The sequence below is a fragment of the Epinephelus fuscoguttatus genome, linkage group LG10, assembly GCF_011397635.1.
Source record: "Epinephelus fuscoguttatus linkage group LG10, E.fuscoguttatus.final_Chr_v1".
Taxonomy (NCBI): Eukaryota; Metazoa; Chordata; class Actinopteri; order Perciformes; family Serranidae; genus Epinephelus; species Epinephelus fuscoguttatus.
This window is the reverse complement of record NC_064761.1, coordinates 39,068,263-39,088,171: the sequence shown is the minus strand read 5'-3', so window position 1 is coordinate 39,088,171 and position 19,909 is coordinate 39,068,263. Positions and strand designations below refer to the sequence as shown.

General features: G+C 43.0%; 2 protein-coding genes across 5 annotated transcripts in view; both read left to right on the top strand.

The window, feature by feature from the left end:
• The window catches only part of shroom2a (shroom family member 2a), a 60,321-nt gene extending 48,242 nt beyond the window's left edge, over positions 1-12,079 (top strand). For all 3 annotated transcript variants that reach the window (XM_049588565.1, XM_049588566.1, XM_049588567.1), the window contains 5 exons: positions 2,304-2,906; positions 3,450-4,025; positions 6,990-7,155; positions 7,325-7,597; positions 9,101-12,079. In XM_049588565.1, coding sequence (XP_049444522.1) covers positions 2,304-2,906; positions 3,450-4,025; positions 6,990-7,155; positions 7,325-7,597; positions 9,101-9,373 — 1,891 coding nt within the window. In that variant the 3' untranslated portion in view covers positions 9,374-12,079. The remainder of the gene's footprint in view (positions 1-2,303; positions 2,907-3,449; positions 4,026-6,989; positions 7,156-7,324; positions 7,598-9,100) is intronic.
• cldn34a (claudin 34a) lies at positions 12,080-15,315 on the top strand. 2 transcript variants are annotated; one of them, XM_049588575.1, is made up of 2 exons: positions 12,080-12,341; positions 14,064-15,315. In XM_049588575.1, exon 2 carries the CDS (start codon positions 14,138-14,140, stop codon positions 14,891-14,893), a length of 756 nt encoding a protein of 251 aa, XP_049444532.1. In that variant the 5' UTR covers positions 12,080-12,341; positions 14,064-14,137; the 3' UTR covers positions 14,894-15,315. The 2 variants fall into 2 exon arrangements, with proteins under 2 accessions (XP_049444532.1, XP_049444533.1); XM_049588576.1 differs by having other exon boundaries at positions 14,061-15,315.
• The last annotated feature ends 4,594 nt before the right edge of the window (positions 15,316-19,909 follow it).

Genomic DNA, 19,909 nt, shown 5'->3' with positions numbered 1-19,909 from the left:
TGGGGAACTGAACTAAAAGTGAAACTTAAGTGTTTTAAAGGGTTAGTTCTGATTCACCAAAGTCACACAGTGACACAGACAACCGAACTGATCGAGGCAGCAGTAGCAGCAGCTCCTGTGTTCAGCAAGGTAAAATTATTGTTTCTGTCAGTGGAGTCTTGCTTTAAAGTTAGCATTGATATACTTCATTTTACATTCAGATCCCTATCGAAAAGGGCTGTCTGTTTAGCATACGACTTGATAAATGAGACTTGCATTATACTGCACGAGTTGTGTGTTAGTTTGTGAACACATGTTTTGAGAAAATATTTTCTCCGTTTTTGGTTTCTTCGTTCACAAGAGGCACGTGAGAAAACCAGAATTCAGCATAACACAGTGAGTAACTGACATATAAATGATCGTTTGGAGGTTAAAGTTTTCATTTAAGTAATTATTTATCATATGGACACAGATAACTGTCTTAGATTTGTTAGTGTTTTGTATCCATACACCTACAGCACAGATACATAACCCATATCCCTCCTGCTGGATACTGCAGTAATATCTCTGTTAACTTTCTCACACCCTCCGCAGAGCTGAGGCTGAGGTATGAAGGAGGGGTAAGCTGCTGCAAGAGTTGCTCATTGGGTAACTTGTCACAGCTTGTAAGAATTGCAACTGGGAGGTTTGAGTTATGGCGTCCGTCTGTCCAGAAGTCACCGTTCTGATCCTGTATCAGAGTTTTGTCTTAAATCAAAGCTGCATGATTTATGTGTTGATGTTCTCTGAGTACTCCTAATTGAATTTGTATCAGAGCATGCATGGAAATGTAATCTGTGAGCATGAAACCACAGTATGTGTCGGGTTTGCATGCTTTTACCATATAGTCTGTAACGAAGTTAATGACAGCGTTCCAGCGTGTTGTTCCAATGTGTCGTGACGTTAAATCAGCCCCTCCAGGATGTTGCTTTGTCAACATCGCAATAGTTGACGCAAATTCAACCAATCCCTGCAACTGTGCAATTTTGTCCAATCACTGCAACTCTGCATATTTGACCAATTATCGTAGTTTCCCAAGAGTCACCAAACTCACTTCCTTGTTTCTGGCAAGGAGGTTAAAGGAGGAGAAGTCACAGCATCATACTAACGTGGTACTACACATGCACATTGAAATCTGGTCTGCAGTCACCAAAAGGCTCAGCAGCTGGCGCACTACTATAGAACATGGGGAGGACTGACTTGTTTCACTGAGGTGTCTGCAGTCGGAAAATGTTTTATACGACAAATAAAAATATGGGTGAGAATTAAAACTCTGTAATTATTGAAAAATCCATAATAAAAGGCTAAAAACATATGTTTTCTATGTGCAAATGTTCTATGATGTATCGGCCACCAGCCATTTAAGTGTACCCAAAAATTCTGTCAGGCCGAGCGCACCCAGAGAGCACCTGAGCAAACACCATCCCTTTATTTCTTGTGCCATTTGCTGTAACTCTCCAACATCACGGGTCTAGTTACATTGTGCGTGTTTCATGTCAGTGATTGATTATGACAAACATAGCAGTTGTGCACATCCAAAACCCATGTTCATAACTAATAGCTTCCAAAAACTGTGTCCCAGCTGTCATTGAATAGCCTTTTATTACACTATTGTGAAGATGCAGACCTAATGTGATTCGAGCATCTCACATTTACCAACAAAAATTTCTGCTAGATTCTGAAAGCTGGGGTAAACTGTTTTGTAACAGGTGCAATGCATCACAGTTTCTTTCAGAAAAGCTGCCAGAAATCAGGCATTGTAGGGCCACAACAATCCTCCACAGAGCCCATGAAAGCCTGAAGGGACCGGTTAAATTATACTAAAGCACAGAACACACACTTGTTAAAATGTTAGTATACAGTCACCTCCTTTAGTCCACTGTCAGGCCTGTAATGATTCCCGTGATCTCTGAGTTTTGAACCTTTGTTCCTCCTCCATGTCTGACTTTACCCTCAAAGAGTTAAAACTGTAAATGTGAATCAGGCAGGAAAAAGTGATCCGGTCTTGCTTCTTTGCACTGCAGGATTATTTATTCCTCTATGCTGACTTGTGGGAACTGAAATATTCCTCTTCAGGCTGCCAGTTGAGCAGTTACCAGGGAGGAGGCTTGCAGAGGAGAGGGAGACGTGTGTCTTGTCACGCTGGCATAATAATCATAGTGGCTGCTGGAGAGACGAACAAGGCCTCTGCCACAGTGTATTATTTGATTGAGCTGCAGATGATAGCCCACGCTGCCTGCCTGTTGAACAGTGTGTAATTAAAAGCTTTCTATTGTGTTCCTCAGGTTCTCTGACAGAGGCCTTGGTGACTGTAAAGTGAGAGAAAAACCAGTAGAGTTTGAGCATTACCCAGCGCCACCCCCTCCGCCCATGAACCTAGGAAGCAACCCTGACTGCAGACACAAAGCTGCCACCGTGAACCACAGACCTACATCTATCTCTCACAGTCTCATAGAGTCCACCCTGCCTCAGCCTGAGGACCACAGCCACGCCGAGCCGCCGTCTGGGCCGAGGAGGAAGCCCTCTGCTCCGGAGAAGCCTCCCCCACCCAAATGCCCAGAGGTCGACTCCCACGAGTTCTTCACCGGTTCCCAGAGTGAAGTCTTCACCCACTGCTCTCCAAACGCTGACCCTAACTCCGCCTTCGTCCCCACCCACTCTGCAAAGGGAGATTCAGAGCAGGGCAAAGGACTTGTGGACAAAGGACAAGGGGTAGTGCACCATCTATCAACATCGAATCCTCAGCCTGCCTCGTCTCCCCCGGCTTCCTCCTACAGAGCTGCAGGGCCGGCCACTATGGAGGGGCAGCGCTCGCCATCTCCACAGTTTTCCCCACAGAGACTCAGCGACAAGCCTCCGGCCTCTCTACAGGATGAAGACTCAAACAGGTAAACTTTATTTTGTTTGGAGATTTATTCAGAAGTGCGTAGTACTGCTGCAGCTGTTTAACTGACACCCAGTGACCCACAGTGGCTGTAACTCATCACGTCCTTATGCTACAAAGAAGCTTATTGAGAGTCACTGCCTTTGTAGAATCAACTCGTGAGTGCTATCAAGCCGCAGTAAATTAAAAGGATTCTCCATGTCTTTTAAAGCCACTGGCGGTCTGAGCATACTTCAGCTAAATGCAGAAAATGGAGTCTAAATGCCCTCTCTGTGAAGCTGTTTGTTCATCTTCCTGGTTCAGAACTAATTGGTATCATCTGTAGTGAACTTCTGACTGCAAGCAGGATTATTGCAGCGAGCAGAAACCAATGTGGTGGGAGGAGTCCAGATGTCTTGGATATTCCAGCGGACTGGGCATGGAAAAAATCTCAGTTGCCATCATGCAGTGAAACTTTAAATTGACGTATGGCAGGACTGACGAGATTTCCTCCTCCTTCCAGATATAAACTCAAAGATTGTTTCTGTCTGTGTTTGTGATATTTCAGGATGGAGCATGTGATCGAGCACCACTCTGCAGGGAAGAAAGTGCCCATCAGGATTGTCCACACCGAGGGGGTCACAGAGAAGGAGAATTGTCCATATCTGCAGCACAGTGACCCCCCTGCTCTCGAAGCTGAGGGTCCTGGTGTGACCAGGCTCGGCAGTCTGGGAGCTGCAGGGCAGGACTCAGTCTTCTGTGCATTTACTCGGCAGAGGGAGCCCGACAGCGTGCCGGCCGTCCAGACAGACCCAAAGCCCCAGAGAGATACATACATGACCACTGTTGGAGATCAAATCAGCTTCCACAGTCAGCAGCCGCCACAGCTCGCTGATGAGCCCAGCAGCACCAGGGTGACGGTAACCACAGGGCTGTCTGACGAGGACCAGAAGAGAGAGGAGCTAGCCAGGGACATCATGGGCAAGGATAAGTCACTGGTTGATATTCTGGACCAGAGCAAGATGAAGACCACCATGGACTTGATGGAGGGAATCTTCCCTCAGGGAGAGCAGCTGTTGGAAGGTGGTCACCAGCGCAGGAAGGTGCCCACGAAACACGCGGTCAGCCGCCCTGCTGAGGAAAGGTCAGCCTCACATACTGTTTATAACTGTGAGCAACTGGAGTGCTTAAAGGGATAGTTTGGATCTTTTGAGGTGGGGTTGTTTGAGGTACTTATTCATAGTCGGTGTATTACCTAGAGTAGACGGCGGTCAGCAGGAGCACTGGTGCAAGTGACCTGAGTAATGTACTAAAATGTATTTTAGTCACCTAAAAAAAACAGTATCAGTTTAAGTACACGCTATATTTAGAATATTTTCACCGCTTTACCTTATCATCAGGCGGCCCTTTTTAATGGGGGAATTAAGCTTCTTTATCGCTCTCCTCACAGCCAGAATTAATTGAGAAAAAAAGTAATTTAATATTGCTGACACAGGAGCTGCTGGTCTACAGCTGCCTCTATCAGTTGGTTTGTTTGTGTCAGAGGTCGGACACATGCAATGTAGACGCGCGTCAGGCATGCTCAACCGCCAGAGTGGTTCCGTCGCGGCGCACACGCATTCCTGGGCACGATTGGTGCACTCTGAGCTAAAGTGAGTTCAACTTTTGGAGTGCAGCAGCGCGCACTGTACATCATGTCACGAGGACCAACCAGTCACAAACGACAGATATCTTTCCCGTCTTCCATAAATATTCCATCTTGCTAAATACGGAAACATTGATCATGTGGTGCAGGGCTACCCAGAGCTTTACACCTGTCCCACGTACAATAGGCCTACACACTTATAAACAGTGCCTGGACGGGCTGTGGTACCATGCTACGTTGTTGAGGTTGCTTAGGAGCCTCAGACACAACCTGCAGCTGCACCCAGCGCCTGACCTCGCATTTTCCACGCGGTTAAAGATGCAACATGTGTACAGCCCCTTATTGTGGGACTTTGGTCTTTAAAAGGGTTAATAAAGAATCACCAAAGTCACACAATAACACAAACAAACTAACCAGGCACTAACCAAGCTCCCATGTTCTGTGAGGTAAAATTTTCCTGATGGAAATGACAGCGAGGTAATGTGAAGGTAGTGTACACTTAAAACTGATATTGAGTTTTTTAGGTCGCTAAAATACCATGCCCTGTTCACAGCAGCACATTGCTAAGGTCTCTTGCGCCCGGTCTGCCTGCTTTGCCAAACTGGGGGCATGCCAACTGATATCTACTGTATGTAATACACTGACTATTAATTAGTAGCTCATACAACCCCACTTCAGAAGATCCAGACTATTTCTTAGACATTTTGACATGTCACACAAGGAAAAGCACGGATGTATTTAACAACATTAATGATGGCTGCATTCCATTTAGAGCAGGGGAACAGCTCACTTGCAAACTTAATGAAACTGAGCCATCGTTAATGTTATCAGTTTCACCTGTACTTTTCCTACAAGTCAAAATGTCTGCTGTGATGAAGGTTCATTGCATCGTTCAAGGCACTTTTAGTGTGTACACAGCTCACCTGCTCAGCTTTCCTGGTGTGACCTGAGGTGTATTTATTCTCAGCATATCCAGTTTGTTTGATATGTAAAAACCTGAGGTGTTTAATCGCTCCTGGAAAATCATTAGCTTTGTAAACATTTAGTCATTTGTGAGGTTAAAGTTATTCAAATGCATGACTCATTCAATACTGAAGGGGCCCCCTAAAAAAGGACCTCATGCAAGAACATTTTCAGATTCGTCTCCTGAATCCCTCGTAGTTTCCTGCGAAGTTTGCTCGTACGAGTGATCCAAGTCTGATTAAATTCTCTTTAACGTGACAGACATAAAATTCCTTGGTTTACTTGATAAGCACCACCTGCTCATGAGGATGTGGGAGTTCATTAGACCTTTTGTTGCAGGTTTCATTTCACACAGCGGAGCTTAAAGTCCTGCTGTCAAACATCTGCAGATGAATCTTACAGTTTTAGAATTTGTATAGGTTGACCAATAAGAAATTATTAATACAGCTGCAAATGATATCCCATCATGACAATGCCACACCATTTAAAAAATGAAGACAGCATTTTTTTTTACATGAAGACACAATATATATTATTAAAGCTAAAGGGTTTATAATGAGTGGTATGATATGATGTGATGGATGGACAGTGGTTCTCAAATGGTGTGCTGTGGGATTTTGTGATAACTACACATTATTACTGCAATATTCAACTGGGCCTATACAAAAAGTTATGAATGAGTTTTTAATTGACTGTATCAGTATGTTGTGCACACACTTTTCCGAATAACGAGGCAAACAAGCTATAAAATGTAATTTAATTTTAAAAATTGGGGAACTTACTTGTTGCCATTCACATGTGTGACACATCACATTATCCTATATTACTGCCCACTGAAATGGATGTGTTACTGGTGCTTTGACGTAATTTTAAAAAGTTTAAAATGAATTCTTAAATAATTTTGTTAAATATTTCACCAGTAATGCTTGGTTGTCAACTGTTTCTTGATATAAATAAATAAAATCAAATATTTATGTCATTATAAGAGTGATAACAGATCACAGATATAAATACAGGTGTGCCTTAAGATTTTGGCTTGCCCTAGGAGATACTTCTGAAGTTGCCTGGGTACACACAGAAAGATTGTAGAGTGGCTAAACCAATATTACTTATGGTTTAGTTAGAAAGGATTAACATTTGAAATAATTAGCTGAACTTGAACATGAATAAGCAGGTGAAACAGCAAAAACTAAATGGCTAAACAGGAGGAATAACGTGCTAAAAGTAATTCATAAATGGTTGAAAGATCCAGCTTTATGTTTTCAAGTGTTAGTCGTAGGAACACAGTCTTGATCAAACCAACCTGAACATTAAAAATTCTGTTACACAGAAAAATAAAACATCTGTCAGCACTGTGTTAGCAGCTAAAAGAAAAATCTAAGTGCTCGAAAATTGTCACTAAAGAGCAGGACAGAAGTGTTTGTACAAGTGAGTCTTTCGTGAGGCCCTTTGTTTGTTTTGTCAGAAGTTTAACTTGTGTATTTGTTACTGGTGTTTCAGGGAAAAGGAGGACAGTTTGGCAGCCGTTACCATGGTGACCAGCTCTACCTATTACAGCACATCTGCTCCCAAAGCTGAGCTCCTTATTAAGATGAAGGACATGCAGGAGCAGGTGGAGGAGGAAGACTCGGAGGACGAGCTGGACATTGATCTGGCCAATAAGAAGGTACCACACACTCACTAAACCCACTCAGTGTTCATATGATGACGAAACATAACTCTGTGGACATGAGCGTGTCTGGGAAGTGTAACATAACAAATTAATCTTGGAGTAAAGTTGAGGTTAAAGAGATTTTTTCTTTGATATCTTCTGTTTTTTTTATGTCCTTCTGCAGCAAGAGCTGATCGACAGCCTCAGCAAGAAGCTGCAGGTTTTGCGCGAGGCCCGGGAGAGTCTTCAGGAGGACGTCCTCGACAACAACGCTCTGGGAGACGAGGTGGAGGCCCGAGTCCAGCAGGTGTGCAAACCCAACGAGCTGGACAAGTTCAGGATGTTTGTAGGGGATTTGGACAAGGTGGTGAGTCTGCTGCTGTCCCTGTCGGGCCGACTGGCCAGAGTGGAGAACGCCCTCAACAGTCTGGAGGAGGACGCCACTGCTGGGGAGAGGGTGAGTAAATGATGAAGGCTAACTTTGGTATTTTTTAACCTGGACCCTATTTCCCCAAGTTTTTGTGTCTGAAGCCCAGTTCAGACCAAAGATTCGAATAAGACAAAACCCTTTTGGAACGTTGCAGCAGTGTGAACTGGCTGGCTGATGGTGTCACCTGCAACTCCACTGGTCAAATCACAGACGGCTGGTTTTAGAAAGTAAAGCACGTCACCTGTTTCAACAGCCAATTAGCTTATAGTGAAGTCCGCTGGTATAGTCAGAATGACCGCAGACACCGAGCTCTCTGTGTCCATCCTCATGATGGGTCGCTGCTGCTGCTCACTGTATGTTCTTATGCCCCGCCCACACACTCACTCTTATTGACTGATTAATTGGCACCGGTAAATTTACATTATTGTGGCGTATTAAATATGAATACAGTCCATCTGATGCTCGTTTTGTTTATGTTTTTACCGTTTCGTCACTACTACAAATGCAGCTGTAGCCAGTATCTCACTATCACTATCCTCAGTCATATTTTAAGAAGCTACAAATTATATTCAGCCACAAAATCAACCTGAAAAGCTGCAAATCAGAACAGAAGTACAGAGAGTTGTTGCATAGAGATGATACACCATCTCATCTAGTTGCATTGGTGTGAAACGGCAGGTTTTTAAAACATTGCAGAACGGCACATTGCAAGCAGTTCTTTGTTTCAGCTCGCTTGTTGCATACTTTGTTCTGAACTGGGCTTAAGTGGTGAATGAAGACAACAATATTTAAAACTGGTCCAGTATTGAGAGAATGCTGCAGTGTAATGTTAATGGGCAATTGTTCATTGTCAATTTACGTCCACTGAAAGTGTTTGTTTTTGCCACTGACAGGCTCAGATTATTATTTTAAGTGTCTGACAACATTACGGAAAGGATCCCTACAGAGATAAAGCTTTTTGTTAAAGGGTAAGATCCTTTTTGTTTAATCAGAACCCAACCCACCAGACTCCATTTACATAAACAGTTATTTTATCATCGTAAAACACACTTCATTCAAAGTCAACAGAAACAAAATATAACTCAAAAACCAGCCTAGTTTGTCTTTCCACATTTCTAGCAATCACCATTGTGGTTTGGTTTAAATTAAACTCTTAATTCACCCAGTTAGATGTGAAAATATGCTGCCTCTATACACACTAAAATTACTGTTTATTTAAATGGAGTTTGGGGGCTTTGGTGATAGCAATTTCAGGGCTGTTTCTGGTTTAAAAAAGGATCTTACTCTTTAACAAAAAGGTCTCTTTCTGTAGGGATCCTTCCCATAATGTTGTCAGACACTTAAAATAACAATCTGAGCCTGTCAGTGGCAAAAACAAACACTGTCAGTGATCGTAAACTGACGGTGCCAGTTGGGAAAATAGGGTCCAGGCTGAAAAATACCAAAGTTACCAGTTAAGCAGTAAGGTTAAAAATGGTAGAGTTTGGATTTTTCTCTTCTCAAATCCTCCTGTGTCTCTGTCACCTCCAGCGTACATTGATTGAGAAGAGGAAGCTGCTGATTCGACAGCACGAGGATGCAAAGGAGCTGAAGGAGAACCTGGACCGTCGGGAACGCGTGGTCTACGACATCCTCTCCAACCACCTGCCGGAGGACAGCCTTACAGACTACGAGCACTTTGTCAAGATGAAGTCTGCGCTCATCATCGAGCAGCGCAAGCTTGAGGACAAAATCAAACTGGGCGAGGAGCAGCTCAAGTGTCTGACGGACAGTCTGCCCATAGAGCAGAGGCTCGCCTTGTGAATATGCTGGACACCGATTGGCTCTGAAACAGCCTCATGATTAAGACTTGTTGCTCCAAGTTGCAGTTGAGCCCTGTGTCCAACAGAGGGAGACAGAGATGAGGAATCTGCAGAGACAAACAGGCATGTTTCAGTTCTGTGGTGAAGCCTCAGCACGTCTTCCTCCTTCACTTCTTCTGCCACAACACCACTCAGACTCACAGCATCCATCAGTAACTCCTTTGTGAAAGATGCTGCTTTTCCTGGCATCACCCAACCACTGTATCTAAAGTCTTTCATGCCATTTTTGCTTTGTTTTTATTTTTATGTTGTTTTTTTTAGTAATTTATTGTAGCCTTTTGAATCTGCGCAGGAGGGGACAGTATTTTATCTTCAGCTGATCTGAGCAGCCATGCTACCTGATGTGTGGCACACGCTGAGCAACTAGGAGTATTTATCATGTTTGAATAATTTCACAAATCCTTTTTAAACAACCCGTCAGATCTGGCCGAATATTTCAGTAAACTCAAAGGTTTTGTTAACATTTATATATAAACTAGTGGCCTTTTACGAAGATTTTGTGTCGCGCTTTCCTCACTGAAGAAACTTTTCTTCTGCAGTAAACAGACAGACCAGTTGCCACAAGAAAATGTTGTCATTAAATGTTTCTGCAAGCCACGATAAAGTTATATTTGCACTTTTCATACGTATCATATCAACATTTCAAAAGTGACGCAGTATAAGAACTGATTGTCATGACACCTGCCAAGCTGCACACCACTGTTAGAGACCAACAAACAACAAAACCAGATGTGATTTAACGAGTCATTTAGGCACTAAACTCAAGTGTTTATTAGCGAGCTCTCATTGTTTCTCCAGCACAGACAGAACCATCAAAACGGGGTATTTTTATGCTTCATTCACATGCTCCTCGAATATAGAGTTTGGAAGTGGTTCTTCCAACTTTGGTGTGTTCATGAACATGAACATGGACGCTACAAAGAAGATGTTCATTCATTTTCCATACCCGCTTATCCTGTTAAGGGCCGTGGGGGGGCTGGAGCCAAGAGGTGGGGTTCACCCTGGACAGGTCACCAGACTATCACAGGGCTGACACATAGAGACAGACAACCATTCACACTCACACCTACGGACAATTAGAGTCACCAATTAACCTGCATGTCTTTGGACTGTGGGAGGAAGCTGGAGTACCTGGAGGAAACCCACGCTGACACGGAGAGAACATACAAACTCTGCACACCCGCACCCTGGGTTCGAACCAGAAACCCTCTGTGCCGTGCCTGCGGTGATAGCGCCATCAAAAGCGGTTGTTTTTTACCTAGACATTGCTACATTTCCAGCAGGAATTGTGCCCCCAAAATCGTGTTTTTAAATGCTGCATTCACCTGCACCTCAGATGGTCCCTTTTCCCTGAGTTGGAAAGTGGTTCTCCCAACTTTGGTGCGTTCATGAGTTTGAAACAACATGGACGCTACAAGGAAGACATGTTGTATTAAATTGTGCAGAGCGTTTAAACAACACGTTGATAAGTTTCAGATTACAGAGTGATTTTGTCCCAGACTTATTGCCGCACCAGTACATCCCCTGAAACTACTAAAATGTTGCTTTACCCAACCAGCGCTAATACATAACTTTTCAAACTGATCTAGGTCCCTCCACACAGACAGCAGCTCACAGTTATAACCTGATACCACATTACAAATTACGTATGAGCAAAAAATAGCATGCAGTATAACATCAACTGAACATCTGCTTTCATCCACCATGTTTCTGCATATATGATGTCAACCTGGTAACGTCTGTACCAAAACATTCACCAGATTTCCAAGTTGTTTTTCAACTTCAGGTGGCGCTCATGTAAATTTTCCAAGTGGGGAACTCATTTCTCCCGTTATTCCGACACCATATGAATTCACTGTGAGCCAAAACATGATCTTTCCTCTCGTGCCTAAACCTAACCACATGTTAACAAAAGTTTCAACATATCGGCAACATAATAACGTACAAATGTTGCGTATCCATGGTTTGCAGAGGCGCACAATGCCAGCATCTTTCCTGGTGATTTGGTTGAAACAATATAAAACCAGTGAGGTGTCAGTGCAGCAGCAGCCGTGTGAATGTACCTGCAAAGAAAGAGAGCACTTGTCCAACTTCACCAAGCAGAAGCACTTCACATCCAGACTTTAACTCAAGTGAATCCACGTTTGAAGTGCCTGGGACGTCACTGCGAACACTGCCCGGTCTCTTCATCCACGTCTGCATGTTGCTGCTCTGTTTTATTCACAGCCAGGAAAAAAAACTTTTTAGATAATGATATTTGCCATGAATAAGTTGACCAAGTGTTTCTGTATTTTGTCTTACTACTTCACTGTGTTTTGTTTTTCACGGTGCAGATGTTGAATGCTTAGTTACCACGGTTGTTACTTGACTTCTAGATAAATTTCAACACTAAAAATTGTTGCGGTTGATCATTTTGCAACCAAATATGGAGTCATTCCAAAGCATTGTGACCAGCTACGGCTTCAGTCTGTCAGATGTCTAAATGTCAGACTGTATAGATTGAGTCAGTCTCACAGAGGTAAACCCTGTTGGAGGATGTTTGTTGTGCACATTTGTTACAGTTTGACACGCTTCATGCACTGCTACAGCCCAGCTCTTAACACTTTACCAGCTGCGCTCCTTTATATCAAATAAAGAGTCTGCTGAAGTCACGCTCTCCTGTCGCGTGTGATTGATTTCTGTTCAGCGATCGGATCATTCTTCACTGTCACTCATTAACTGGCCCACGCCTTCCTCTCTGCTGATAAAGTGGAGGGTAAAGACTTTGGAGTATCTTTAACAGGTGTCGGGTGTCACAAAGCAACATGTGGACTGTCACACAGACTCAGTCTCCTGTGATAAACAAAGCATCTGTGCAGGGATTCATTTTGTAGCTAGAACAAGAAAAGTAGAACCTGAGACACATCAAGGTGAGTAAAAGGACGACACATTTTATTTTACTGCAAAACATGTACAGATTTATATGGACAATCATTAACTCCAGTAATGCTTGAACAGGTTTTATGTACTGCGTTTTCAGCCAGGATAGTGTCATGAAAGCAATTGTTTTTACCAAGATACTGCTATGTTGTCTGCTGGGATCGTGTCACGGAAAGCAGTTGTTTTTGACCAAGACTTTGCTGCGTTTCCAGCAGGCATAGTGCCACAAATAGTGGTTGTTTTTAACTGAAATATTGTCAAGTTTCCAGTCATGATTTTGGTAACAAAAATGGTTGTGGTTTGACCAGGACATTACTGCATTTCGTGCCAGGATAGTACCATGGAAAGTGGTTGTTTTTGAGTGAGACATCACTTTGTTTTCTGCCGGGATAGTGGCACGAAAATGGATTGTTCTTTCACTGAGATATCACCCCATTTCTAGCTATGATGCGGTTGTTTTTTGACTAGGCATCACCATGTTTCCTGTCAGGATGGTGCCACAAAAAGTGGTTGTTTTTAACTGAAATATTGTTGTGTTTCTGTCTATGATTTTGGTACCAAAAATGGTTGTTTCTGACCAAGACATTACTGCATTACCTGCCAGGATAGTGCCATGAAAAGCGGTCCTTTTTGACTGAGATGTCACCCTGTTCTAGCTATGATTTTGGCACCAAAAGCGGTTGTTTATGAACTAGCCATCACCATGTTTCCTGCCAGGATAGTGCCACAAAAAGTGGTTGATTTTAACTGAGATATTGTCGTATTTCCAGCTGTGATTTTGGTTTGGGACATTACTACATTTCCTGCCAGGATAGTGTCACGAAAAGCGTTCCTTTTTGACCTAGATGTCACCGTGTTTCCTGTCGAGTTAGCGCCACAAAAAGCAGTTGTTTTTGACCGAGACTTTCCTACGTTTCCTGCCGGAATAGTGGCACGAGAGGAGATGGTTTTTACAGAGATATCACTGTGTTTCCAGCTATGATTTTGGTACCAAAAGTGGTTGTTTTTTACTGAGACATCAGTGTTTCCTGCTGTGATAGTGCCATGGAAAGTGGTTGTTTTTGAGAGAGACAACACCGTGTTTTTTTGTCAGGATAGTGGCCCGAAAAGGGATTGTTTTTTTTACTGAGACGTCATTAAAATTCCAGCTGGGATAGTGCCACAAAAGTGGTTATTTTTAACTGAGATATTGTCGCATTTCCAGCTATGATTTTGGTACCAAAAGCAGTTGTTTTTGACAGAGACATCACCACGTTTCCTGCCGGGATAGTGGCACAAAAAAAGCATTTTGTTTTTTTGTTTGTTTTTTTTTACCAAGAGATGCTCCTTTACCAGCTGGGCAAGTGCTACAAAGAGCAGTTGTTTTTTACCAAGATGTCGCTGCGTTTCCAGCCGAGATAGAGCTACAAAAAACTGTTGTATATACCAAACACTTGCATTGTATTTGTACATGTTATTTATTTTTTTTTACTTCTTGTCTATATACTTCAGCATTTAGGAGAAAGGGTATAAGAGCAGGTATATTCAGATCACTCAAGGTTTATGCTGTCTTGATATCTTGTGCCAAAGGAAACTTATCTATAGCAGGTAAAGAAAATATATTGTCTTAAAAACTTTATATGAAAATTATATATAAAATATTGAGAGAATATTAATGTGGATGATCTGAGAACATGTGTTAACACAGATGTGTATGTTTGTGTTTTCAGCAGATGTGATGGATGTGAGGCACAATGTGTGAGTCAGTGATCAGTCTCTTTGATCATTAGCAGTCACACTGGGCAGGATGATTTACCTGGCTCACACAGCTCACCTGCAGTTCCTCGGCCTGTTAGTCGGGTTTCTGGCATGGATCCTCATCCTGACCACAACCGGCCTCAACGAGTGGCGCCTCTGGCACGTCGCTGATGTGTCCGTCATCACCCCGGGTGTGGCCTGGGTGGGTATCTGGAAGGCGTGTTTCTACAGTCACGCCCTCCCCAGCATGGAGAACTGTCAGAGCATCAGCATCTCAGACAGCTTTGCTCCTGCAGAGATCCCCGTGGCTCAGGTGCTGATGGTGCTGGCGCTGATCAGCGGCCTGGTGGGGAACATCACTGCTGCAGTGGCCATGAGGATGGTTTACTTCTCTGTGGAGGATCGTAGGAACATCAGGCTGGTCTTCGTGCTGGCAGGGACCCTGTATGTGCTGACGGGGACCTTCTGCTTGGTGCCGCTGGCGTGGAACATGAGCTCTGTGCTCAACAACAGCACCATTGACTTTCCTCCTGAGTTCCAGCTCCCTGCAGCTCCTGTCCGACAGCAAGTCGGTTCAGCCATCGGAGTGGGCATCTCTGCCTCCATAATGATGCTCATAAGTGGGCTGGTTTTCCTCTGCTACCGCTACGCCTGGGCAGCTCTGAGCACAGGGGCCCCTAGAAACACCAGGGACCCACTCCATGGCCCCTTGACAAAAATGACCCAGGCACAGAGGTTTGGATTAGCAAATGGAGACAACCAGGGCAGAGATAACCCTGCATTTCACACTGAAGAAGTCTCATGATGGAGAAACATCAGGAACATTTAACTCATGGATGGATTACTGATTGGGCCTACCAGGCACAGACCCAGGGGCCCAAAGTGTCAGGGGCCTCCCTGGTCATACTGACAAGGAGGAGACTCAAAATGAAAACAGAGAGATGCAAATGAACTGCAAAGTGACACAAAACCACACAGTCTGTGTGTCTTGCGCCTATGTAGGAGAGGTGGTGGGGCCTTTTGCATATCTGTGCCCAGGGACCCAGTGTCTCATAATCCGCCCATGATTTGACTTATTTTCAGACTTGAATTTTTATCCTTTTCATTCATGGCAAAGTGACTCGGAACAATGTCAGAGAAGAGCTGTCACATTTAAATACCTCAGTAATGTCATACTCCAAAAAAACCTGTGAGCTACACATTAATAGTACAGGATGGTATATCAAAACACAACAACATCCAAAATAACAGTGGAGAATTAATTGCAATTGGACCACAATCTGAAAAATAAAAACTGATTTATCTGAATCATACTGCTGGAAAGATGGTCTTTTATAATATTAAGCTGTCTATGTGGTAGAAAGAAGCAAAATAATTAAATTGGTGCTAAATGACCAGAGAAAACAGAGGAAAATGGCTGTGGCATTCAGTTTAGCTCAAGAGATAGAAAACCTACAACTACCAGAATGCACTGCGCCGTACTAGACCAGACCAATGAACGCTCCTGTTGATGGGTGACGTAATACGAGCCCGGCCGTTTTCAACCACTGGAAACAAAATGGCGGCTAGCTGTTAGCAAACAATCTAGCATTACAGTGAAACTATAAGCTAAAATACGATTCTAGAAACGTTCAGACAACAAACAAACAACTCAGTGACAGAATCCAAATTCATATTTGATCAGTATTGCCTATTTTAATCGTTTTAACTGAGCTTGAGAGTGCAAGAGAGACAGGCAGGTTTATCTCTTGACTCACTTTTATACTCTTTGTGTCCATGATGGCGGCCATTAAAATGGCATAGTACAACCTGTAGTTCAGCAACAGCCCTGGAGCCAGCGAAAACCACCGTTTCTCAGTGGATTTGAGGCGATAGATGAGCATGGAGATCTGGTAAGATGAAGAGAAGTTAAGCACAGTTCATGTACACCTGTTACATACATCATTACAATACAAGGCAGGTTGAAAATTGGCAAACATCCCTTAAAGTTAGCTTTTAGCTGCTAAATGCTCCTCTTTCTTCATCAGCTTGTTGATGCCATTGTCTGTTGGCCATTTGTGTTGGCATACAGTGAGGGGCGAGTTTATAAATTTTCCATTAATAGTTGCCTGTGTTTGTCACTTTCTTTTTCATTTTAACCCACACCATGATCTTTTCCTGACCCTAACCAAGTGGTTTTTGTGCCTAAACCTAACCAGACCTTAACCACAGGGCATCATGATGATTTCGGAACGGACTTCGGAACAATGGGCTGTCAAACCAATGGGCAGTTCCCGTGAGAGCTGAGGGAGTGAACCAAAACAGTAAAGTTGTGGGTCTGAAAACCGAAACAATGAGCTGAAAGATGCTAAAACCGTAAGTAGATCTGTGGTGAGCCCAACTCGTCAAATACTGACTAGGGTTGGAGATTTTCATGGTGTGATAACCATGTCAGAAAATATCACGGTTTCACGGTATTTAACAATTATCTTTATCATCGGTCAGAATGATCCTTAAAGGAACAGAACGATTATTTTTGGTTGAATAAATGATTTATTACTATAATTGGAACTTGAAACCAGTTTTTCGTTTGTTTCCTTTTGTAGAAGCATGTGTTAAAAGTCTCCCTTTTGAAAATAACTAAAATAAAGATGAGATTCTACGTCTAGTTGGATTTTTTCCCCAATATTGTAGATAAGCAAATGTACATGGTATGACAACCATTAACCTTTATATCACGGTATACCTTAAAATCAGTAGGATACCACCCTGCACAGTCAAACTGTTCCCTCTTTTCCACCAACATCAGAGCGTGTAAACAGGTTTTCTGGAAACCGTGGAAAGCAAAATGGCCGCCAGTGGAAATGTCACAGTGGTCACTTCTTTTTCTTTTTGTCTCTCTTTCAAACTTGGTGCAGACTAATTTGGAGCAACGTTTGAGCACTGCTTGGGTGGAGAGACAGATGGTATTTTGTGGTGGCGTGCCTTTGCATCTTGCCATTAAAGCGGTTCACCCAGGTGTTGCGTTTCCATCTATGCTAATCGGAGTTGGAGCTAATAAATACTACTGCAGAGTTATTTAAACTGGGTGTAAATGCTGAATGTAACCTTTCCTACTTAATAAAAAAGCCAGATGTTAGCAGGTGTTAGTGGGTGTCTGTGCAGTTGGAAAGGGTCTTATGATGCTCTAGGTACCTCTCTAGCGTCGGTTTTGAATGCTAAGGGGCAACATGTCAATGTACACTCATTACATGCAGTGTCTTTCTCAAATAAACTTCAGTTTTCACAGTAAATGTACAGTTTCTGCTTGTTAAACTATTAAAGCAGGTTGTTTGGTTTAGAAAAAACATTTTGTTGTGGTTTAAACTAAGTACATTTGCTGCTAACTTAATGTAATGTCATATTACATGTAGGGCCGCCACTAACGATTATTTTCATTGTCGACTAATCTGACGATTATTTCTTCGATTAGTCGACTAATCATTTCATCGAAAAATGTATTAAAATGTTGAAAAATGTCGGTCTGTCTCGCCCAAACCCCAAAATTTCGTCATCTAATGTCTTGTTTCGTACTCACACTAAAGGGTTTTAGTTCACTGTCACGGGAGAGTGTGTAAAGCTGCCAATATTTGAACGTAAGAAGCTGCAGTAAGAGTATTTTGGGGTACTTTTATAGTGCTTTTCTATAAAAAATGACTCAAACCGATTAGTCGACTACTAAAATAGTCACCGATTATTTTAATAGTCGATTAGTCATCGATTAGTCGACTAATCCTGGCAGCCCTAATTACATGACATACGTTACTTGCCTTGACATCAGGGCTGTAATCACCTTTTTAACACTAACCAAATCTAACCAACATTTAGATCAGGGGTTCTTCAGGTTTTTATTGCTGAGTTCTCTTTTATGGAGCTGGTATATGATTGAGGGCTGAGGGGCTAAAGTGCACTTACTATGACTTATTTATAGCATACTATACTATGACCTTTTTATGACATGCCAACACTTTACTAAAAACCTACAGCAGTGAAACAACACTTCTGTTGGGGTACGGCAATGCCACTTTGACAAAGGCCACGCAGAACTGCAGTTCACCATAGTATTGAAACTGGTGGTAATAATAGAGGCAATTTGTTAAGTTTTATTTTTGAGTATGATTACATCTGTCACTGAGTATTGTAGACAGCAGTGCATGGTGACCATAGCATAGAAATTTTTTTTCCTCTGTGTTCTTAATTAGTAGTCACTGAGGGGGACATTTTGAGCTTATTTAGGCTAATACTGGGGGGAATGTGTCCCCACAAATATATATTATAATTATAATATTTACTACCTAATGAGATATATCAGCGTATTATGTTGTGTTATTATTGAAATACAGTGTTTCCTCCTCTGTGGCAGTACCTGATGTGAGGTGGGGGACATTTTGTATTTTTTTTCCTCTCTAAATGGAGGTTTTTGCAGGTCCGTGAACACAGCACAGGCAGAACTCTTGTGGTCTGTGATTGGAGGGGTGGATAATTGATCACGATCAGCCAACCCGATCAGAGCTGATCAGATTAGAGGGATGCATAAGAGGAGCAGCTGCTGCAGAGGCGAGTAAAAGCAAACTTTTAGACTCAGCACAAAGACCAGTCACTGCGCCTGATGTTCTGCTGCTCCGTCTGTGCCCAGAGTACTCTCTTAAGGATATCTATATTCCAACTGCGCTCCTATTAACAATCCAGCTACAATAATAGAAAATCTAAACGTGATGGCAAATGTTTTTTTTGTGGCAAGCTGCCAAAAACAAATGTGTGGGAAACCCTAAAATAACTTGGTTGACTTTTGGTTTCACAGTGGGCATGAACAGCGGTGTCCTGGGTGAAAGTCTGACTCATCCACCTGTGCTAATTTTCTTGCTCTTTATATTACAGTAGTAGATGGTAGTGTCAAAAAATTACACTGCTTGATGTGTCTGATACAGACACTAAACTGTACCTCTGTGCATTTGTATCTGACATGGAGGCATCAGTATTTGACGAGTTAGGAGTGAGACCTTGTTGGAACCCATTACTATGAGCGACACCTTTCACACAAAGTAATTTTTCAATATAAAAATTTTAATGATGGCTGCATTAATGTCGAAGGCTTCCTGTTGTCATGTTCTTAATGAAAACTACAGATAATATGCTGGATTCTGTTTTAAATTAGGCACCCTACAGCTTTGTGTGCCAGGGTTCAGGGCTGGTGCATATCTGCAGAAGTTACAATAAACTTTATCTCTGCGGTGTTATCCAAAAGGGCTGTTTGGAGTGAGCAATCTGTGCGTCCCTGCGATGACCGATCAGCATTATCACCGCACAGGTCCGGGGGAGGTGACGTGACATGCCAAGGTGTGGGCTTCTAACGGGGCCCCATGTGAGGAGGGATCTCAGCGGGTCAGGTTGACTGGGGGCCCTGCTCATGTGACCTGGGTAGGAGGCTGACGAGAGCAGGCATGTGAGTACGGAGAGGGGGCTGCCTCACAGTGGTGATTGTTGCCAGGGAAGACACACATACGCACACACTGAGGCCCAGTGGCCTGCTGCACCTCTCTGGAGGCGGTGAGCTGCTGAGAAACAAAAGGCCCTCTTCAGCCGAGTGCAGCTCTCTGTCAAAAACACAAGTCACAGAAGTGGATGAAAGGTAGAGCGGCTCTGAGCACTTGTGCAAGACGATGAGGTGCTTTATCACAAACCTGGTGCCAGTAATCTGTAACAGGAGAACCACTGGTATCAATTTAATTAAGTATGACTAAATATTATTCAAAAGCATTCCTGTAGATAAGAGATTCTGAGAAAGTATTTAAATAATTCTTCA

What these genes read in the sequence shown, in the direction of transcription:
- cldn34a (XM_049588575.1), top strand. Translation starts at nt 14,138, where the DNA reads ATGATTTACCTGGCTCACACAGCTCACCTGCAGTTCCTCGGCCTGTTA.